The sequence below is a fragment of the Helianthus annuus genome, chromosome 13 (assembly GCF_002127325.2).
Source record: "Helianthus annuus cultivar XRQ/B chromosome 13, HanXRQr2.0-SUNRISE, whole genome shotgun sequence".
In the NCBI taxonomy this organism is placed as follows: Eukaryota; Viridiplantae; Streptophyta; class Magnoliopsida; order Asterales; family Asteraceae; genus Helianthus; species Helianthus annuus.
The window spans coordinates 2,871,116-2,895,868 of NC_035445.2; the positions used below are offsets into that span (position 1 = coordinate 2,871,116).

At 40.7% G+C, this 24,753-nt stretch overlaps 1 protein-coding gene across 1 annotated transcript; it reads left to right on the forward strand.

Moving 5' to 3' along the window:
- Window positions 1-1,813: 1,813 nt before the first annotated feature.
- LOC110897314 (delta(12)-fatty-acid desaturase) lies at window positions 1,814-3,324 on the forward strand. Its single transcript, XM_022144068.2, has 2 exons — window positions 1,814-1,851; window positions 1,986-3,324. The coding sequence occupies exon 2, from the start codon at window positions 2,013-2,015 to the stop codon at window positions 3,135-3,137; it is 1,125 nt and encodes a 374-aa protein (XP_021999760.1). The 5' UTR covers window positions 1,814-1,851; window positions 1,986-2,012; the 3' UTR covers window positions 3,138-3,324.
- Window positions 3,325-24,753: the final 21,429 nt, after the last annotated feature.

The following is a 24,753-nucleotide window of genomic DNA, read 5'->3' on the forward strand; positions in this document are numbered from 1 at the left end:
CACATGAGCATTGCATCCAACTCTTTTTGAACCTCTATTACGTCTAACAATCTTTTTACTATTTTCATCAACGGAACCAGAATCTATTGCTTTGCTAACATGAAATCCTTCTTTTGAGTAGACAATATATCTTATTTTCACTAAACCACCACCATTTTTTCAAGAGGTATTTTTTCTTGCAGAAAAACCTGCAGCAAATGCCTATCTCTGATAAAACGCAAAAGCCTCATTAAATAATTTAAAAAACATTCCAACAGAAGGTCTAATGGATCCACTGACTTTAGGTTTGTAAAACTTTCTTCCACTGTTTAAGCATACACGTTCCTCCCATTTGGAATTGTGATATGAAACAATTAACAGATAATTATAAAACGCAATAGATCTTATATAATAATGTTTTTAGTGTTAAATCTCAAAATATGTTATTCAAAATTGAAAAAATATAAACCTTTAAAGTTTGTATATCATCTAATGTGGTTAAAAGCATAAAACGTAATAAGTTCAGTAAAACGCAACAAATGATAAACAAACAAAACAATGTATAAAACCAACAAAACTGTTAAATTGTACATCAATGACAGTTATGTGCTTTATATTAGACAATTACGAATTTAAAGTTTGTATGCATATAATGTGAATAAAATCATAAAACGCAACAAGTTCATTAAAACACAATAACTGATGAACAAACAAAAATTAACAAAACGAACAAATTATGTTAAATTATACAACAGTAACAATTAATCTTATGAAAAATCAAATAATAATAACAGAAAGCCGAATTATAAAACGTAAAAGATTGAATTTCGGCAAAATAACAAAAAATTACTCAAAATTGATGCTAAACTTACCAACAGAGTCTGCAAAAGACATTGACGTTGTCGAATTGACAAATGAAACAAGATTATTGCTTGAAAAAAAGATGAATTTGCGATCGATCGCTATTTAGGGTTATACAATCTCAATTCTGTTATGAAATTGATGAACTAAGAGAAGAGGTAACAAAATCTAGTATAGTATTAGAAAGAAGACATGATAATGTAAAATGACAAAAAAGCCCACGCATCCAGAATTTTAAAAATAACAGATGAACGTCTAAGATTGCTTCCTATACTTCCTAGCGAAAATAAACTTTCTATTTGATCCCCACCCTTTCTGGAAAATGCCATAATTTCGAAACTTCAAAATAATGGCAGTTAAGAGGCAGTTTTAGTGACGGTTATGTCCTAAAAAATGAGATAACTGCCATTAGGCAGTTGATCACCCCAACCCAGAGATTCGTAGACAGTTTTTGAAGACACTTCTTCTGGTTCAGACAAAATTTCGCATATAAGCGTACCCTGGTTCAATTTCTCGAAAATCAGAGTTGTATCCGATTAAATTATTCAGGTGAACCACCCAAATAATTTAATCTGAGAGTGATTACACGTCTCTCTGATCATCCGGTGTTCTGAAAATTCCCCAACACCGAACCGGGTTTTACCGCAGTGAGCCTTCGGGTGGGCAGTTTTTCCCCGGAGCTGGTGGCTTGGTGGCTCGGGTATGCCTTCAACTCTGACCGTTATGGAAGAGAGGATACATTTACTTGGTTGAGGGCATCCCATAATATTTATCCGATGATTTAGTTATCCCTTCAAAAGAAATGTAATAAAAACATTCTGGATTTACACTTTTACTAATTAATGTTTGCATTAAGCTAGCCCGCAACACTTGACCTAGTTGTTGTTTAATCAGTCCGTGAGAACATGTGGAAATAAAGACAGAGTGGCATTTTCGTTAACCTCCTTCCATCTTATTTATATATAGTGTTTTCCTCAGATTCTAAAGCAACCAAGCAACAAACTCTCAAAGGTATGCATTTGATCTTTAAGAAGATTCAAAGCTATATTGAAGATTCAAACCTATATATACCAACATGTTTATAGTTTATACTGGTTTTACTGGATACATTTGTTAGTTTGTCCTGATCTTTCTTCTTTTAGCAGGTTTTTCGATTTTGTAAGAAATTAACCATGGGAGCAGGTGGTCGGATGAACGAGACCGCAACAAAAAGAGATGTCTTCAAACATGTTCCAGTTGAGAAACCTCCATTTGGGATTGCTGATCTGAAGAAGGCAATACCACCACACTGTTTCAAGCGATCTCTTTCAACCTCTTTTTACTATCTTATCCGTGATTTGTGCGCAATCTTTTCGTTATACTATATCGCAAACAATTACATTTACCACCTCCCTCAACCCTTTTCCTTCATAGCATGGCCAGCTTACTGGATCCTTCAAGGTAGTATCATGGTGGGATTGTGGAATATTGTCCATGATTGTGGTCATCACGGATTTAGTGATTATCCGTGGCTTGATGACACCATCGGCCTCATCTTCCACTCTCTTGTCCTCACTCCATATTTCTCTTTCAAATACAGCCACCGTACTCACCATGCCAACACTAGTTCACTCGAAAAGGACGAAAACTGGGTTCCAAAACTCAAAAACGATACATGGTTTGTTGAAGTTCTTATGAACCCGGTTGGCAACTTGATGATGCTTGCATTTAGGTTAGTGTTCGGGTACCCCGGGTACTTCATGTTTAACCTTCATGGCAGGATATACAAAGGTTTTCCAAGCCACTTTAACCCGCTCGGTCCTATCTTCAACGACAGCGAGCGCGCTCAAATTTGGCTCTCGGACGCTGGAGTTGTCGCTGTTCTCTATGGACTTTACCGAATTGGTAACAAAACCGGTTTCCAATGGCTACTTTACATGTATGGGTATCCCTTGGTGGTTATGTGTATGTTCTTCATGTTGTTCACATATCTAAACCACAATCATCCTTCTGTGGCTCACTATGACTCAAGAGAATGGGATTGGTTGAGAGGTGCTTTAGCGACAGTTGATAGGGATTATGGGATTTTGAACACTATCTTCCATGATGAACCTAATGCTCATGTGGTTCACCATTTGTTCTCCACAATTCCGCATTATCATATAGTTGAGGCCACACAAGCCGTGAAACCTGTTTTGGGTGAATACTACAACTATGATGATACTCCTATTATAAAGGCGATAGTTAGAGAGACTAAAAATTGTCTCTTTATTGAAGAGGATCCTGAGAAGAAAGGTATTTACTGGTTCAGTAAGTAGATGTCACGAATATGTCGTATAAATGGAAAGTTTGATGAGTGAACTAAAATGGTTGTATGTTAAAAGTCTTGCACTCTGGTTTTGGTTTTCTGTTTATTTTTTTTTTCTTGCTTTTATAAGAATAAACATTGTCTGGTTTCGTGAGATAAATGAAAGAATATAATTAGTGTTGGTGTTGGTTCTGTTATCTCTCTCTCTTTTTTTTTTTTTATTTAATTGGTCTCTAATCACAAATTGGAGTTTTCTTACATGTCATTTTCAATCAAAGAGTTATTTACGCATGTCACAAAATGGAATTTTCTTACCTACTGTCCAACAAAGTCAAGATCATATAAAAAAGGTTAAAGAGTGCTATGAGAGTTAATATGAAAATAGTAGTAATAAGTCAAGATCAGATAAGAAAGGTTAAAGAGTGCTTAAATGCAAATTAAAGGATATTTACTTTTCCTATATTATATTCAAGTTTGCTTCCTTATACATACATAATACAGGGGTGTTAAATAATGGTATAATTTGCACTATTTGATCTAACCTACGATATTAAACTTCCCCGGGGGATAACTCAAGCTCGTTATTAGTGGGGTCTCGAAGACCACCACAAGTCTACAATGCAAGAAAGAATAATGAATAAAAGTTAAATCAGGCTTGAAAAGAAGATAAGAAAGGAGATCAAAATGACACAATTACCCTCCAAGTTGCTTTTGAACCACGAACAGAACTGCTGACAAATGCATCTTTCTCAAGATGTAATATGTAAACTTTTCTACCAATTTTCTTCTTGGAGGAAACCTTTGTGCGCCTAAAGTAAGACATGCAACAAAATAAAATTTTAACATCAATATAAAGATTTTAATTCTTTTAATAGACATACCTTCCTAAATGCATCGATGCAATAAGGCCACCATATCCAAACATGCCAAAGGCAGGCTGTACATGCCACCAGAACGTTTAGAATCAGTCATCATGAATGTAGGTCCCTCTCGGAGGATGAGGTCAAATCTTAACCTTGTTATGTGAAACACACTAGCAAGTGCGGAATCCAAGCTAGTATGCAAACCGAGATGAAACAAGCACAAACACAAGACACACAATATTCACCGATTAACACCACTTGTATTAATACGTATGAAAGGTTCGGTTACAAGCTCAATGTTTACAAATCAGTTTTGCAAACTCTCTAAGTGTATGTGTGTTCTTGACAGAATGTTCTCTCTATCTCTCGAGTCTATCTTTCTGTCTCTCGTGTGTTGAGTGTCTCCAATGAAATGAACACACTGCATGGGTATTTATACCCAGCACAGAATGTCTGTCCGAAGGATCATGTTGACTGCTCGATAGATGATCTATCGAGCATCCAGCTATCGAAGGATACACATATACCTCGAAGGATGGCATATCCTTCGAGGTCCATCTGCATCTATCGAGAATAACTTTCGAGCATATCGAAGGATCTAAATCATCCTTCGATGTCTCATCCTTCGAGACAGACAATTACAACCATATTCAAACTGTTTGTCCAAGTCAAACCAGGAGGATGGTTGACTTGGTCAAACTTACAAGACTAACAAGACTAACAAAGACATCGTTTTACATCGTGACCGAATACAGACAAAGTACAGACACAAGTGCACCAACAAACTCCCCCTTGGCTGTAGCTTTGTCTCGATCTTGATCATCTTTGATCTTCGTGTCTTCAAGACTCTGATGTCCTTTCAAGTCCTCAATGTCGGAGGATCTTCAAAGTCTTCACGTCTTGAAAGCAGAAAGTGTATCAACAAACTACCCGTATCATGTAGAAAGTGTGTTGACAAACTCCCCCTTAACATAAGCTCCCCCTTGAGTTATGCTTGTGAAATACTTGATCTTTATGAATTGAGATCCTTGTGGTGTTGATGATGGACAGCGGCAACTCGAACATCTTCATCACTTGAGTGCCTTCACGTCGTGTCTTCATTCCGAAGCTTGTCATCGACTATGTTCTCCTTGCCTTTAGAATCTGCACATGCAAGAAATCTAAACGCGTAATGAGAACAACTGCTTGGAATATAGTTAGAATAAACAAATGACACACGTATGACCATGTCACAATCAAACACCGTCCGACAGTTTGAAAGTTTAATAAATTTGACAGTTTTAGTGTTTAACTTTCAAAAATTGCAAATTTCGACCGTTTATGAAGATTTAGTCAATTTGGTTTTCGTTCAGGTTTCAGGTAACGAAGACTCGAGCTCCAACATCGTACGATCGAAAATAAAATAAAATAGAAATAAAATCTTTTTGGCCTTTATAAAGTTTATATTAAAACTCACCTAAAATATTTTTGGAATTTTTGAATTTTTCAAATGTAAAGACTGAAAGCAGTAGATAAATATATACAGACATTCTTTTTGCGAGTTTCGAGGGTAAGATAATCATATCAGTGTACGGTCATGCCACAACGCTCTTGTTGTTCAATTAGTTAACATTAAGATAAGCATCCTATAACAATTATCGGTATTGTTGTCCACTTAAGCTCAACTTATCAGATGTAATCATGGCGAGGGGATACGTTAAGGTATGATTTATACTTACCGACCGGTGTTCATCCACATCACGACACATTCCCGTATCAAGGTATGCACGAGGGTTCATCTTACCGGTGAGTATACCGATTATCATCTGTTTGACTGTATATGATGTGAGATTCTCACTTATTTTGATTTGAAAACAAGCCCTATGTGATAAAATCACTTATTGATGAGGAACTTGATTTTCATATGCATGAGGGGCACAGGAGCAAGTCCGTGAACAGGTCAGTACTTCCGTACAGCAGAGAGATGAACTTGACTCCCGGATAAATGTGATATATTATCACTTATTTGATATGGACATGTGATTGTTTATCACTTATTGAGGTCGAATGCAGTATGAGATATGTACACGTATGTATAGTATCATGGAAGATCTAGACTTGCGTCCCCGTTATTTTTCGGTAAAAGATACAACCATGATACCCAGATGATAAGCAGCATAAAGACCGAATATCTCAGAACCTCGGCAATCTATCAAACGAAATTTCGGTACTAAGACCATATGCCAATGAATGGTTCCCGCCTGGTCTTCAGTCGGTTTAAGTTTATATCACCCTGCACACTTTAAAATGATTGTAAGCCTACCGATACATCTTATACAGAGCTGCTTATCGATTTTCATTTAAGGTTTAAAGAGGTTTGGATAGACCACTGATGTACTATCATTTTCTCTTTTTCTCGCCAGGAAACTCATTTTTGTTTTTCTATTGTTTTTGTGTTTTTGAAATTTTTCGATGTTTTTGGATTTTCATATTTTTGATTTACTCCCCCTAAAATCAATAAACTAAGATAAATTTAAAAACACAAGGTATTTACAAAAATGATTTTCCGATGTTGGTTTACTCTTGCTTGACCTTAATGCCGTTTACCAATAATAAAAAGTCAAATCTTGATTTGTCAAATGCTTTGGTAAAAAGGTCGGCACGTTGGTCATCGGTGTGGACCTTAACAACATCGATTAGCCTTTTCTCAAAGCAATAACGTATGAAGTGATATTTGATTTCGATGTGTTTGGTCTTTGAGTGCTGCACAGGATTTCTAGTGATCTGTAAGGCAGCAGAATTATCAACGTAAATAGGAGTAGTTAGGAATTCAAAACCGTAGTCCCGCAATTGTTGTTGAATCCAAAGAACTTGGGAGTAACAACTTGAGGCAGCAATGTATTCAGCTTCGCATGTTGATGTAGCGACGCACGTCTGCTTTTTGCATTGCCATGTGACTAGGCGATTTCCTAAAAACTGACATCCAGCCGTTGTGGATTTGCCGTCGATTTTGCATCCGCCAAAATCAGAATCACTGAAGGCGACCAATTCAAAGTTATTATCCCTAGGATACCATAGACCGGTGTCAGGGTAACCCTTCAAATAACGAAAAATCCTTTTTACAGCTGCAAGATGTGAGGCCTTCGGGTTGACTTGATATCTGGAAAGCAGGCACGTTGGGTACATTATGTCTGGCCTTGATGCTGTGAGGTACATAAGAGATCCGATCATTGCGCGATAGTATGAGGGGCTAACAGCTTCACCCTTCAAGTCTGGAGTAATTCCGTGATTTAGTGGCAGTGGGGTACCAATGGGCGTTGCATCAGACATCTGGAACCGGCTCAAGATGTCACCAACATATTTAGTCTGATGGATGAATATCCCAGACTCAGTTTGTTGCACTTGTAGGCCCAAGAAGAAGGTCATTTCCCCCATAGCACTCATCTCGAATTTATCCTGCATAATGCGCTCGAAATTCCTACACAAGACATCATTAGTAGAACCAAAAATAATATCATCAACGTATACCTGTACCAGAAGAAGATCTCCATCTTGTTCTTTGATGAAAAGAGTACAGTCGATAAGACCTCTTCGAAAACCGTTCTCCAGCAGATAGTTAGATAAGGTTGCATACCAAGCTCGCGGTGCTTGATGAAGACCATAGAGAGCTTTGTTGAGCAACCAAACCCGATCGGGATGGATAGGATCTTCAAAACCTGGGGGCTGTTCGACGTACACCTCTTCTTCAACCACACCATGTAAGAATGCACTTTTGACGTCCATCTGGTAAACCTTGAATCCTTTGAATGAGGCATAAGACAGAAAGATCCGAATAGCTTCCAGACGTGCAACAGGTGCATAGACTTCGTTGTAGTCGATCCCTTCTATCTGACGAAAACCTTGAACGACTAAACGAGCTTTGTTCCGGATAACAACTCCGCGGTCATCCTTTTTGCATTTGAAAACCCAACGGGTACCAATCTTCTTGTAACCAGCAGGTTTCTCTACGAGTTTCCAGACACCAAGCTTCTGGAACTGTTGCAGTTCTTCCTACATTGCTTCAACCCAAGAGTTATCTTTCATGGCTTCTTTCCAAGTTCTTGGCTCTTCCTGTGAAACATAACATGCGAAAGACCAATCGTTTTGTTGCCCGGATTCTCGAATAGCTGCATACAGGCCTGCATTGTTGTTGTTTCGCAACATGTTTCTTGTTTGAATGCCACTTTGCACATTTCCGATGATGTTTTGTTGAGGATGGGTATTATGAATCCTTGTTTCTGGATTATCTGGAACTGGAATATTTATACCCAGGTTGTTGAGATTGAGATCAACAACTAAATCAATGCCCGGAATTGACGAAGAGGATGATGCAGTTGCTTCAGCTGTTCTATGGGTATCCACTGGAGGAGTACCCTCTGAAGTACCATGAACTGCTGTTGTTGGAGCTTCTTGATCTGCATCTAGAAATTCATCATCCTCTGAAGATTCGTTCAATTCAGCAGCATCGTGAAAATCCTCATTGTCGAGAGTATTATTGTTCACCGAAGATGGTTCTTGATTGACAAGAATTGGACGAACCACCGGTGAAACTGTTGCATTGTCACTCTCGAAAAACATCCTTGCCGCAGCACTTTCTTCAACGGCTTCAACATTGATCGAGTTGAAAAAGTCATCGTACTCAAACATCCAAGGTTGACCAGGACATTTGACTGGCAAAGTGTGCCTTTGTACTCTGACCTCAGACCATTCCTCGACCCTTTTAGTCTCTAGATTCCAGACTCGTAAGTTAGGGGTGGCATACCCAAGAAAGTATCCCTCAATTGCTTTTGCCCCAAACTTTCCATTAGGATCGATGATTGTACATGGAGCTCCAAACGGTTCAAGATAAGACAAATCTGGTTTCCGTTTTTGAAGAAGCTCAAATCAGGTCTTATTGTGCCTTTTGACTGTAAGGACTCGGTTCAACGTATAACATGCAGAGGCCACAGCTTCAGTCCAGAATGGAATGGGCAACTGCGACTCTACCAACATAGTCCTAGCAGTCTCGATCAATGTGCGGTTCTTACGTTCAGCGACGCCATTCTGTTGAGGAGTATAAGCTGCACTAAACTCATGAAGAATACCATTTGAAGTGCAAAACTCCGCCATGGCATGATTTTTAAATTCAGTACCATTGTCGCTACGTATCCGCCTAACCTTCAACTTATACAAATTCTCAATCTGAATGATCAAGTTTTTGATAATACCAAAGGTTTCACTCTTGTGTGCCATGAACGCCACCCAAGAAAATCTTGAATAATCATCAGTAATCACGAGGCAGTATTGATCATTTCGAATACTCTTGTGCTTGACAGGACCGAACAAATCCATGTGCAAACGTTCAAGAGGAACTGCCACCGTGTTGATCTTCTTAGTAGGGTGTCGTTTCTTCGTTTGTTTTCCCTTCTGGCACGAAACACAGACGTCTTGAAGATGGAAGTTTTTGAGGGGAACACCATTCACCAATTCATTTGAAACCAAATGATTCATTTTGCGTAAGTGAATGTGGCCCATCCGTCTGTGCCAAGAGATTGAGTCTTTTTCTGTGGTTTTTGAAACGAAACATGTTGCTTGTGCAGACGTGGTAATAGCTTGGCTCATATCAAGGACATACAAATCATTTATCCTTGGAGCTGACAAGAGAATCCATTCTTTTGGAATTTTGAAGCCGGGTTTCAGCACATAACATCCATTAGCATCAAAGTGTACTGAGAATTGCTTGTCACAAATTTGAGAAACACTAAGAAGATTGTGATCAAGTTGTTGCACAAAGTTGATCTTGTCAAAGCTGACAATCCCGTTGGATATCATTCCTTCACCCGTAATATAACCTCCCTTATCTCCAGCAAAAGCAACATAACCTCCTCTAATAGATTTGACGTCGTAGAGAAGCTTCATGTCGCCTGTCATGTGCCTGGATGCCCCACTATCAACAATCCAATGACTACTGATAGTTCCTCCTGGAACACCCTGCACATGAACTCAAATGATTAGTTGGAGATGGGGACCCAAGCCATTGTGGTCTTGGGTCTTCCATTTTCATCAATAACAATAACTTCTTGTCTTTGATGATTGGTAAATTGTGATGGTCCCCCTGATTCATTAACCGTTTTTGGTTTCCATGTCTGTTTTGTTTTACCAGTGTTGTTCTTTAAAATTTTAACTTCATGGTTGTCTGAAGTTTTTGAATTGTCTGGTTTTACAGAAACAGCTGTTTTGTTAACCACATCGGTTTTAATCGCCTTTTCAATTTTCTTGACCTGTTGGCGTCTCTGTTTCATTTCCCTTTCTTTTACAAGTCGGGGATCTTGTTTTCCAGAAACAGATCGCTTACGGTCAGTTTGGTCATGGGGAACATCAACTTTTCCTTTTTGTTTATGAAGATATGGACAATTTCGAATTATATGTCCAATTGTTCCACACTCAAAACATGATCTTCGTTCAACAAACCCCGAAGTATCATGTGATCGTCTTGCCGATGATGTTGAACTTTGTGAACCCGAGGTACTAGGCTTTGAACTGGTTTGTTCATTTCTTTTCAGAACAGCAGCTTTCTTGACAAAATCTAAGTTAGATTTATTTTCAAACGTTTCAATTTTGTCCGTTCCCGTCGATTTCACAAAGTTTACATTCTTGTTTTTCTTTTGATTCGGCTTCTTTTGTGCTTGAGCCGGTGATTTTGCTTTTGGCTTGGTGTGATTTTGCTGTTTCTACACTGTTGGTAATTTCTTGTTGCCAAATTGTTTTCGAATTTCGGCCTTTGGAATAGGAGGACACTGTGTAACTGTAACACGTGGTCCTGTCTTTCCCAAAAACTTACTTGTCGAGTTTTCAAAAACTTTGCTGATTAAGGATTGATTCACATTCTTAATGGGAAAGTCTTTGTCTGAATATATTTTATCATTACCAATAAGAGTGTACAGCAAGTTCACACTCTCCGACTCTTTTGCAGACGAGGACTCAATTGCAACAGTCTTAGCGGGTTTTGCAGGAGGATCACATAGAATGTGATTCTCGAGAGGTATGTCCTCATTTTTGACTACCGCATCAGACTTTGCTGGGACAGCATCATCAGATTCATCATCAGAAGAATCAGCATCCTCAGTAATGACTGGAGGATCCTGATTCAGTTCAGCAGAAGACACATATGTATCTGCTGATACATCCGAATCTGATGATACTTCCTTTGTATATCCGAGCCCTGCTGCAAACTCTTTCACATCTAGAGGCACAGATGGTTCAAAGAACACTCTGTCCTCCTCATCCGGCATGGCATCATAATTATGTCTCACTGGTAGTGGACAATTTTTATAGCCTATGCACGTGACGTCCCTTTTCTCCTTTTGGACATCAATGATGTGATCCAACACATAGCTAGAACTCAAATAACTATCTAACTTGAGTTGGATTGCCTCACTTTCCGTTTTTACACAAGCCATTTCTTTTTGCATTGTCTCAAGACGAGATATATACAAATTAATGTCAGTTTGTTTTCTAGAAACCATTTTAGTTAACTCGGTTTTATCTTTCTTTAACTTTTCAATTACCGATTTAAACTCTTTTTCATGGTTTTCATAAAACATATTGGCTTCAGTGCATTTAGAAAGATCCACAGTCAATTTCTGATTGTGAATAAAAGTCACATCATACTTTTCTTGCAAAGCTTCATGCTTACTTTGCAAATCACACAAATTCTCATTCACTGTAGTATGTTTGTCTTGCAAGTCATACAAACTAGCTTGTAAAGCATCATGTTTGCCTTGCAACTCAGACATACTTTTCTCTACATCAGCACATCTAGCACGCAACCTATCACATTCATCACAATTTACAACATTGGGTTCATCGACACATACCTGACTTGATGAACCGTCGACATTAGCCATAAAGGCTGAATGGAGAGAAGACGAAGAATAAGCAGCTTGATCCACCAGAATAGATCTTCTATCACTTAGTGCTGCAGCTTCCTCCAAGAGCTCATCAATGTCAGCATCAACCGAAACATTTGCTGTCTCACCCACATGATCATCACCTGAACTGGATGATTCTTCATCAACACTCCTTCTATACCCAGAAGAATCTTCATCTTCAGAAGATTCACCACCACTGGCGGAAGATTCTCCACCACTGGTGTGAACTGCTTCCTTTACAATTCTAGCAAAACAAGCTGTACCATCCTGAGCATCACCACTCAACTGGATTGACCAGTCACAACCTTCATCCACTTGAACCACAAGTGCCCGGTTGGCTTGGTTGTTGACAGGCACTAATGTACGCTCATTGTTTCTGTTCTGGTTCTGCTGGTTGCCTTGGTTTCTGAAGGGGTTCTGGTTCCCGTGCTGTGCTGGCTTTGTACACTCCCTTTTAAAGTGACCCCGTTCACCACAGTTGAAGCATTTTACTGCCTGTTTATCGAACCCATACTTGGTGTCTCTCTTACTCTCCAAGCGGTTCTGCCAGTACTTTCCATGAAATCCTTTGCCCTTCTTACAGCACTAGCAAAGGCCCACTTGATATCCATCAAGTCCATCTCTTCCTTATCAATCTGCCGATAGTCTTCTTGTGTCAGATTAATGTTGCCAATCTGACCTTCTATTAACCCACAGTACGCGCTCGCTACAGTGTTAAGCAGCTCCATGTGTTCCCTTGCTACTTCTACACTGACCTTTGAGAAGCTTGAAGTGTCGAGCTGCACTGTATTTGGTTTTGATTGCTGACCAGCAGATGATGTTCCTCCATAACACGCATGTTGTTGTTGAGCAGGAGGAGGAGGAGGTGGTTGTATTGGATTTCCATACATGTCTGTGGTGGGAGGTGGCTTAACAGGAACTTGCACTGGATTGCCATACGTATCCGTGCTTGTGACAAACGCCGTTTGTAGTAGAGCATGTGGACCGGTTCTTGCAGACGAAGAGCTGGAAGTTCCATAATACATTTCTGGATTTTGTGGCAATGGAACTCTTTTCGCCTTTAATGTTTCCTCCTGATCCTTGTTTTCTAAAAGCTGCACGAAGTCGTTGATGTTTGTAGTTCTCAAGACTCCGTTATACTTCAGGATTTCCAAGAAACTACTCCATTGGGGAGGCAAAGCATCAGCAAACTTCTTCACCACTTCTGCTGTAGTTGTTGCTACTCCAAAATTGTTCAACTCTGTAAGCAAGTGATAAAACCGGCTTGTCATGTCTCCCAAAGACTCCTTATCCATGCACGTGAAACAGTCAAATTCTTTCTTGAGAAGATCATGACGCAATTGACGTGTTGCTTCATTCCCTACTCCTCTGGTTTTCAACCCGTCCCACAGCTTCTTTGTTGTCTTGAAACTGACAAACTGGTGGTAGATATCTTTGCTTAACGCCTGAGTGAGAATGGCGTATGCTTTCTTTTCCAGATCATACGTTTTCTTTTGATCTTCAGGAAGATCGGCAAACGTAGCAGTATCTGAAGCAGCAACCTCTATAGCTTGATCGAAATCTGTAGTGAAACGTATCCACAGTTCGGTATTTTGACCAAGAACGTATGTACGAAATCTGTCAACCCAGCCCGGATATTCATTTAAATGCATCAACTTTGGAGGTCGATTCAAACTTCCGGTTTCGCTTTCGCTCAATAAGATACTTTGAATGCTCGGAGTTTGATTCGATACTAATGCCCATTGACTTGACGATATGGCATTTGCTTGTGAAGATGTCGACACCGGAGACTCAGCCCATGAAGGAGATAAACTTGTACTCGTGTACTTTCCACTGTCTGGAGCCGGTGTACCCCACCATGAAGGAGTGGAACCTGTACTTGTGTATTTTCCACTATCTGGAGCCGGAGTTCCCCACCAACTCGGATTCATGTTTGAACAGAAAAATGAATTCTATATGAATATCTTCGAAAGATAACAGCCAGCCGAAGGATCCAACCTCGAAAGACAAGACAACACAAACTTGTTAAATATAAACAGACAAGAATCGAAGGATCAACGCTTGTTCGAAGGATCAACAGTGTTCGAAAGATCACTGTTGAATTTCGAACAATGATTTCGAAAGATTCACAATTTCGAAAGATTCACAATTGAAAGATCCTTATCTTTCGAATATATATCCTTATCTTTCAAATATATATCCTTCGAATAGATTCCCTGGATCGAAGGATAAGTCTCACACTTCGAAGGATTGTTCGAAAGATGATTATCTATCGAAATTTCCTTGATCGAAAGATGATCTTTCGATTTCGAAGGATATCCTTCGATCGCTACTGACACAACTGACAGAAAGTTGACAGGTTGGTGAAAAGGTGATGGGTTGGTAGAAATCTTTCGGCAGAAAGGTATGGTCAGACCCTACCTTTTCACCAAACAGGATTTGACTAATAAAATATTCCTGAAAAGGAAAATCTTATCCAGAACCCGGTCACCGGAGATAAGCCGGAATTTTGGCCGGAAATCACCAAGTTTCTTAAAAACAAGTTTTAAGTTACCCATCCCGACCTTGAACACACCCGGTAAGTTTAGAACACGTTTTTATGTCAAGAAAACCAAGAAAAACACTAAAAACGGGTGCTAAACCAAGTGTCCAAACACTCCAAAGTCTTGTACAAACCCGGTTTTTAACAAGGAAAAGAGCCACGGCTCTGATACCACTTGTAGGTCCCTCTCGGAGGATGAGGTCAAACCTTAACCTTGTTATGTGAAACACACTAGCAAGTGCGGAATCCAAGCTAGTATGCAAACCGAGATGAAACAAGCACAAACACAAGACACACAATATTCACCGATTAACACCACTTGTATTAATACGTATGAAAGGTTCGGTTACAAGCTCAATGTTTACAAATCAGTTTTGCAAACTCTCTAAGTGTATGTGTGTTCTTGACAGAATGTTCTCTCTATCTCTCGAGTCTATCTTTCTGTCTCTCGTGTGTTGAGTGTCTCCAATGAAATGAACACACTGCATGGGTATTTATACCCAGCACAGAATGTCTGTCCGAAGGATCCTGTTGACTGCTCGATAGATGATCTATCGAGCATCCAGCTATCGAAGGATACACATATACCTCGAAGGATGGCATATCCTTCGAGGTCCATCTGCATCTATCGAGAATAACTTTCGAGCATATCGAAGGATCTAAATCATCCTTCGATGTCTCATCCTTCGAGACAGACAATTACAACCATATTCAAACTGTTTGTCCAAGTCAAACCAGGAGGATGGTTGACTTGGTCAAACTAACAAGACTAACAAAGACATCGTTTTACATCGTGACCGAATACAGACAAAGTACAGACACAAGTGCACCAACAATGAAGAATGTAATGTTTGAAGAAATTAAGCATATTTCATAAAGTTTCCACATTATTTACCTTTAATATGGAGGCTTGCCACCAATGTCTTGTGTTTTGTATGCACTATGGAGAGAAGCACCCATCTTCCCCTACAAGGCAAAGAATACATATAATAAAAGAATAATGTCGAAAGTAACATCTTACCATACCCGACCCTGTGTCAAAAATCGATATCTTCTCATTTGAAATTTCAATACTATAAAAAAATGAAAGTGGTAATAATTAGTAGAAACTATTGCTTTTCCCAATTGAAAAATAAGCATGATTCAAGATCATTCAATCAAAATCAACACATTTAATTGAATGATCTTGAATACGAATAGAAAAGGGGAGATTAATTTTCCTTTCATCCACATGAATTTTTAGTAACAACTTGCCAAATAACAGACATCGGATTAGTTGTACATATTCAGGGGCACTTTTAGATAACATACTTACAGACAAAAACAACAAAAAATATATACGAAATAATAATAGCTGTACATGTTAAAAAGAAAGAGAACTATTCAGACCAGTTGACCGGAAGCCGTAGCCTCCTCAAGCAGTGGTTTGGGGATTGAGCGCTCAACATGATGCTCACTGTCTTCGTTGTATCTGTCCACACTCGGAATAAAAATACATGAAATAAAAGGAAATACGGGGGCATTGGCATCCATCCAGCAATCAAACACTTATCATTTTTAATATACCTGTAAACCAAATTCCAGCTGCCAAATCAGTATTGAAGTTAGGATCACGGCGGGCGTCCTCAATTGTTAATTCTGTCCAGCATCACTCTAACAAGATGAGACGAAGGCACATCACCAAACACGTGAATTGAGACCGTGGACATAGCCACAGATAATGGTCTCAAACTCGCTTCACCGTATGCAGACATACAAAGTTTATAGGACCTTGTAGTTTACAATGCAAACCTTACCACCATTGTGTTATATAACATGTTTGTCATATACTGTTCAGTATGAAACAAGAACTTACCTGAGTGGTAAATACCAGTATCTCTCCAATCAGAAAGAAAACTATAAATGCATACAAGTTCTTGAAACAAAACACACTAAAGCAAAATATTGCACCAAAAAGGGTTGTCGTCGATATCGACATATGTTCCTAAGTTGGAAATTTGTATACTTGACCGTTGACTTTATGAAAAGTCAACTAGTATGAGAATAGCATGATTAGAAATCCTAATATGATTGTAAGACTAGGAGGATTGAGTGATGCATTGTCGGTCATTATATGTTATTCTTGATGGTAAGTTAAATTGAGTAAATTGGAATGATACATTGTTAAGTCTATGCCTCGTACTTGTTAGGATTGACAATTAAAAGTCAAATACAAGATATGAATTAATTATGATTTGGTTATATGTAATATCATGTATGTTGACAAGAATGTAAATGTGGTGACATGTGAGGATAAGCATCATGTTAAGGACACAAGCACGGAAGGCTAACGGGTCAAGAGGAGGCAAGGAAACGGATGCGAATACGGACGCTTAAGGTAAGTGATTTCCAAACTAAATTTATTATTATGTAATGAGTTTTGATTGCAAAAATGATGGGAATCATGAAACGATGGGTAAGTAATGGTAGAACGAAAGTAAGTAAGGTCGTATTGGGCAATATGTGGATTAGTTATGAATAAAAACTCTTGTTAAGTTCAAACGGGTCAAAATGTAGAAAGTATGTGTCGGATGTGGTTTTTTTTGGATGTTATGGCATATGAACCATGTAAGAATGTTTAGGTAATCATAGTACGAAGGTAAGTATTGTTGTAGCGGGCCATAAGTAGTTAACTATGTCGGAAATAACTTGGTAAAATCAAACGGGTCAAAATCAAGAAAGTATGATAAACGTATAGATTTGATTATGGGGACATGGGATTAAATGTTAAAATGATTTGGTGGCTTGGAATAATGTTATTTTACATTTTGGGAAGTTCGGGATGCGCGAATAGGGGTCGAAATTTCTAAAAGAACGAAATCCGGGCGTCGGTGCTGCAGGGGCAGCGTCGACGACGCTGGTAGCAGCGTCGCCGACGTTAGGCAACAGTTGGTTGACACCCTAAGCTGCTGTCTAGGTGCTAGCCGATGCCGGCAACCCATTTTCTTCGTTTTTCTTCGATTTCTGGACCCTGTAGACCCATTCCCAAGCCCTGTTAAACCTCCATAATGTACCAAAACCTTACCAATTAGTTTTATGAGGTACAGGTGAGTATAGAGCTCATTTTTAAGATTCTGAAATGTACCTAAATGTTATTAAAGAGTGTTTATGAGGTACGGGTAAGAATGGGGCGTGCATGCAAGTATGTGTGGGAATGAAATAAGTATGTAGACATGTATGTATAGATTTAGTTGCATGTTAGTAGATGGAACCCATAGGTAAGCATGAATAGAAATGAGTATGCACGTAGGTTGGTATTTACAAGACTTATATGTATTGTAGTTTGTTACTAAGATTTGTTCGTTCGAACATGTGAGAATGTGAATTGTAAGTAAGAGTTTGGACATAGGGGTAGGTGTATGAAGTAGAATTTATTATACACGAAAGAGTTTGATTAGATAATATGTACGCACGTTATTGAACCATAGGTATTCGAATGTGTGAGTCTTGTATGTAAGTATGTTTGGTGTTAATATACACGAGTATTAACGACGCTAACCAGGTTGTCTTTGAGAATGAAATGAAACGCAGGTACATTATTGTTGACTCTGTGACAACTCGAAATTCTGAACCTATTTTTGTGTAACGTTTATAAACATGACTCGACTATATGAACTTGATTGACTAAGCGAATGCTTATTGAATGTTATGTGATATGTGTTTTAATGAATGTATACATGATATGTATGGGTATGTATATATGTTACATGAACCCAAACCGCACAACATGATCCGAACGCACAACACATATCAATCGCACAAGCCCATTTGGGCTATACTTTGTGTTTGGACCAATGGGCGGCCCATTGAGGGTTCGGCCCATCCTCTACTCGTATACACTTAGGGTAGGGCAACTACTTCTCACTTTTACAAAACACAATACACACACTCAAACCCTAGATCTTCCTCTCGTTTGTTTGGAACCCGACGGCAACAACACCTTTACTATCGAAGATATCTCCTGATTTGGATTAATCCTTGTTCACTCTCTTCATCGGTTAGTATGTTGTTTGTGTTCTCGAATTGATGATGTTATGATTTCACGTTTGGTTTTAGCCAATTGGAGTTGATTGCATGAATTGTTTACGTGTTGTGTAATATGATCGGATTGAGTGTATGTTTGTCAATCGGTTGCTATGTGATGATCTTGTTAATGATTAGGGTTCTTATTAGTTGTTATTATCATATGTTGTGCAAGAAATCATGATGAGGTAATAAGTAATCGGCTGCCATGTTCTGTTTACAGATCGGTTATATGATGATTTAAGATCGAATACATGTTAACAATTCAGGATTCATGCTGATATGTTTTAGGGGTTTGATGTTTGTTCATGTTGAATTGATTTAGGGTTCTTAGGAATCGGATGATAACTATCTTGTTCGATCGAGTGTATGTAACTGATTAGTTGGAATTATGTTGATTGATTTTGTTAACTTGTTTGGTAAACTTGGAAACATAGATAATTGTAACTGATTGCATAATATTCGGAAATTTAACACAATCACACAAGTTGGTCGCACAAGAAACAAGTCACAAGAGACTTGATCCGATCACACAAGTGCATGTCGCACAAGAGATCCTCAGTCGCACAATAACTGTGGGATCGCACAAGCTATCGGGCTTGTTAACAGTTGGGCCGAACAAGCCCAAATCCAGTCGCACAACCCACTGGAATCGTACAAGGCCTATGATTAGTTACTGGGCCGTAGTCTTGGGCTGGGTAATAAAGTTGGACCGCACATGCTGTATGCTTGCTTAAACTGTTTGGGCCGGATGGTGATTTAGGTTGGGCTCATCCGATCGTACAAGACCAGTCGGATCGCACAAGACTTTTATATGGGCCGAGTATGTTATGTTTTGGACTTCTCTTCTGTTGGGCTTAAGTATAGTTGGGCCGGGTTAGTGATCAATCGCACAACCCATTGTGGATCGCACAAGCCTTGCAGATCGCACAAGGGGTTGGGCCGATTGTTAATGAGCCCAATTGTTTAGTCGCACATGTTGAATATGTTAAACACCTGATTAACTGGAAAATGCTGCCATGATCTATACGTGTTTGAAAACGTGTTAACTTATGTGATACATACGTGCATTACTTGAAGTCAAAACCTGACTTGTGTGATAACCCTGTTAGGACGTGGTTGACCACTGTTAGTTCAAGAACCCTCTCTTTTTGTGTATCTGCCGAGCAAACCAAGGTGAGTTCACACAGCCAAGGCATGGGATTCCCGGGTTGGGAATTGGGTTGGAATGTTAAATATGGAATGATTACTCGTACTTACGCAATCTCTAGACTATAGACCATCGTCCTCAGGATAGTCAGGACACTTACGTAAAACCTACGTAAACTAGTATCTACCATTGTCTCCCGGGTCGGGAGGACACTTACGTAAATCCTGCGTAACCTAACACCCACTACTGTCTTCCGGGTCGGAAGGACACTTACGTAAATCCTACGTAAACCCCACGCGTACCACTGTCCTCGGGGAAGGGCACTCACGTAAATCCTGCGTGACCTAGTACGTATTCCTGTTCTCGGTTTAAGAAGAACACATGGTTGCAAATAGTCTAGTAAGTACCATAATGGGAAGCCCCCATTATAAAGGATAAATGTGAGAACCCCTCACCAGTAGTATATACTTGTACGGGAAGCCCCCACTAGACGAACTTACGCAATACTGTTATGAACTTACTTTCTGTGAACTCGCTCAACTAGTTGTTGATTATCTGCTGCATGCCTTGCAGGACCTTAGGTATCATATGGAGCTTGCACAAGGAGGAGCGGGTCGTTGTGGACAAGGATTCGTGAATGCTTACTAAACACTTATGATATTTCATACGTTAACACTTATGTTGGGTTTTACTTTAATGCTTCCGCTACACTTAATTATGTTGGTTTGATAAACACCTTTCGTATTGATGGATAATTATTACTATTTATTACATGTTCAATATGATTGGTGGCTTGATCCTGGTCAGTCACGCTCCCAAGCGGTGATACTCCGCAGGTGGATTTTGGGGGTGTGACAGATTGGTATCAGAGCCATTGGTTATAGAGAACTTGGTTTTGATATGGGAAAACGTTTTTATTAAAACTAGACTATAACCAGAACAGTGCTCTCAACGATCCACAACGACGCTTCGCTCCACGTGCAAGACTCGACATCCTAGGTAATAAGGTTTATGTTTATTACCTGCATGCTAGAACTATATAGAACTTTGCTCGCATTACGATTAGATACACATGACTTTATTACATGAGAATACCTACGTGCTTACGCTTTTCTGTCATCGCCCTATTCGCGAACCACTCTCACTTACGTTACTTTTACTATGAAGATCATGTCTGGACGAATTAACATGACTCAAGCCCAGCTAGAGGCTCTCGTTCAAGCTCAAGTTGCTGCGGCACTTGCAGCTGCTCAAGCAGGTAGTATATCCTGTAGTCATAACTTACACTAGGATCTTTAGATCCTACACTCCTAAACTAGCCCTTGTATTTAAACTTTGCCCTATTCGTACACGATAGGTCAACCAGCGCAGCAGCAAGTTTGCACCTTTAAGAACTTCATGGACTGTCGTCCAAGTACTTTCAGCGGCACAGAGGGGGCAGTGGGACTCCTCCACTGGTTTGAGAAGCTAGAGTCAGTGTTCGAGATGTGTGAATGCCCTGAGGCTCGCAGGGTGAAGTACGCCACTGGCACGCTAGAAGGAATAGCACTAACTTGGTGGAACGCCCAAGTCCAGATCTTAGGGTTGGCAGATGCTAACGCCACACCCTGGAACGAATTCAAGGAACTTATCAAGCGTGAGTACTGCACAAGGGATGATATCCACAAGTTGGAGAATGAGTTTTATCACTTGAAGATGACGGGGTCAGAGATAGAAGCTTATACGAAGCGATCGAACGAACTGGCTATTTTGTGCCCTACCATGGTAGACCCTCCCATCAAACGCATCGAGTTGTACCTCAAGGGTCTAGCCTCAGAAATTCAGAGCCATGTTACATCGGCTAACCTCGACAATATCCAAGACATCCAGCGTCTTGCTCATCGCCTCACGGATCAGGCGGTGGAACAAAACAAGTTGCCCAAACGCATCAGTGCTACCACTTCAGCCGCTACTCCCACTACACCCAGTGACAACAAAAGAAAGTGGTATGGGGATTCTAGCAAAGGTTCAGCAACAGTTCAGTCTTAAGCTCAGCAGCAGAAGACTGACCACTACCAGAGTCCCAGTCAGCAATCCTCTGGTGGTCATAGGCAGAGAAGGTATCAAGGGTTTCACCCCAAGTGTCACAACTGCAACAGACATCACAGCGGCCAGTGCAACAAGGGTCGTTGTCAAAGATGTCTCAAGATGGGTCACGAGGCCAAAGACTGTAGGAGTCCACGGCCTGCAAATCAGAACCAGCAACCGCAACAACCAGCTCCACAGAACCCACAGCAGCAGCAGCCACAGCGTGGAAACCGGGGATGTTTCCAGTGTGGGGCTGAAGGTCATTTCAAACGCGATTGCCCTCAACTGAACCAGAACCAGAATCGCAACAACAATAACCAGGGCAACGGGAACAACAACAACGGGGGAAACAACAACAACAATGGCAACGAGGCAAGGGGTCGAGCTTTCGTGTTAGGACGAGGAGATGCAATGAACGATCCCAATGTGGTTATGGGTAAGTTTCTCCTTGACGATATTTATGTTACTGTTTTATTTGATTCGGGTGCGGATACAAGTTATATTTCTGTGAAAGCCAGTAAATTGTTAAAACGTACATCAACACCCCTAAGCACCAAACATGTCGTAGAGCTAGCTAATGGTAAGAGTTTAGAAGCCACGCAAATAGTCAGGGGTTGTAGCATTGTCTTAGCTGGTCAAGTTTTCTCCATCGACCTTATTCCCATAGTCTTGGGAAGTTTTGATATCGTTATTGGGATGGATTGGTTATCCCAACATCAGGCAGAGATCTTATGCAGTGAGAAGATCATTCGTATTCCACGTTCTGGTCAAGAACCTCTTGAAGTTCAAGGCGACAAGAGTGGTGCTTTGGTTGGCATCATCTCTTTCTTGAAGGCTCAGAAGTGTCTGCGGAAGGGTCACACCGCAATCTTGGCACTCGTTTCGGATGCATCAGTGAAGGAAAAGAAATTGGAAGACATTCCAGTTGTACGCGACTACCCTCAGGTGTTTCCTGAAGATTTACCTGGATTACCGCCTCACCGTCAGGTCAAATTTCAAATCGAGCTCGCTCCAGGAGCAGCACCCATAGCTCGCGCACCGTATCGTCTAGCTCCATCAGAATTGGAGGAACTGTCAAAGCAGCTACAAGAGCTCTTGGAAAAGGGCTTCATTCGTCCAAGCTCTTCGCCTTGGGGAGCTCCAGTACTATTCGTGAAAAAGAAGGACGGTACCTTCAGGATGTGTATAGACTACAAGGAACTCAACAAGGTGACGGTGAAGAACCGTTATCCTCTTCCACGCATAGATGATTTATTCGACCAGTTGCAAGGGTCGTGCTACTATTCGAAGATAGACCTGAGGTCAGGTTATCATCAGCTGAGAGTCCGAGAGGAGGACGTCTCCAAGACAGCATTCAGAACTCCTTATGGCCACTACGAGTTTCTTGTCATGCCGTTCGGGTTAACGAACGCGCCTGCCGTATTTATGGACCTTATGAACAGGGTGTGCAAACCCTATCTTGACAAGTTCGTCATTGTTTTCATCGACGACATCCTGATCTACTCCAAGAGTCAGGAGGAACACGAGCAGCATCTACGCCTTATTTTGGAACTCCTATGGAAGGAACAGCTGTACGCTAAGTTTTCGAAATGCGACTTCTGGCTTCGTGAAGTCCACTTCTTAGGCCACGTAGTGAACAAGGATGGGATCCATGTCGATCCATCCAAGGTAGACTCGATCAGAAACTGGCCTGCACCACGTACGCCAATGGAAATACGCCAATTCTTGGGTTTGGCGGGTTATTACAGACGGTTTATCAAGGATTTCTCAAAGATTGCTCAGCCACTTACGCTACTGACACAGAAGGGTGTCACCTATCGCTGGGGAGAGCCCCAGGAGACTGCTTTCCAGCACTTAAAGGATAGACTTTGCAGTGCACCTATCCTCTCATTGCCAGAGGGCACAGACGATTTCGTAGTATATTGTGATGCATCCATCCAGGGACTTGGATGTGTGTTGATGCAGCGCGACAAGGTTATTGCTTACGCCTCGCGCCAACTTAAGATTCACGAACGGAACTACACGACGCACGATTTAGAGCTGGGAGCTGTTGTTTTCGCGCTTAAGATATGGCGACACTACCTGTACGGTACCAGGTGCACGATTTACGCCGATCACAGGAGTCTCGAGCATATTCTTAAGCAGAAGGATTTGAACATGCGTCAACGACGATGGGTCGAACTACTGAACGATTACGAATGCGCCATCAAGTACCATCCAGGCAAAGCCAACGTTGTGGCTGATGCCCTCAGTCGGAAAGACACTTTACCTCGGCGCGTGCGAGCGCTACAGCTTACGATTCAGTCCAGTCTTCCTACACAGATACGAGATGCTCAGGCAGAAGCATTGAAACTAGAAAACGTCAGGGCTGAAGCCCTACGCGGCTCACGACAACGAATGGAACAGAAGGCAGACGGTGCCTACTATGTAACGGGACGTATTTGGGTCCCACTTTATGGCGGTCTACACGAACTTGTGATGGACGAAGCTCACAAGTCTCGTTACTCGGTACATCCAGGGTCGGACAAAATGTACCACAACATCAGAACTACTTATTGGTGGCCTAGCATGATGGCCCACATCGCTACGTACGTTGGAAAATGCTTGACCTGTGCGAGAGTCAAGGTTGAATATCAGAAACCAGCTGGCCTACTTCAGCAGCCCAAGATACCTCAATGGAAATGGGAAGAAATTTCCATGGATTTCGTTACGGGCTTACCCAGATCCCAGCGTGGGAATGATACCATATGGGTGATCGTGGATCGACTCACCAAGTCTGCACACTTCCTAGCTATAAAGGAAACGGATAAATTCTCCACTCTCGTAGACGTCTATCTTAAAGAAGTTGTTTCGAGGCACGGGGTGCCCACATCCATCATTTCGGATCGCGATGCACGATTCACGTCAGAACTATGGCAAGCGATGCACAAATCTTTCGGCTCACGATTGGACATGAGCACAGCGTATCACCCTCAGACGGATGGGCAGTCTGAGCGAACAATTCAAACTCTTGA

Excerpts from the sequence above, each read along its gene's own strand:
- LOC110897314 (XM_022144068.2), top strand. The coding sequence starts at position 2,013 with ATGGGAGCAGGTGGTCGGATGAACGAGACCGCAACAAAAAGAGATGTC.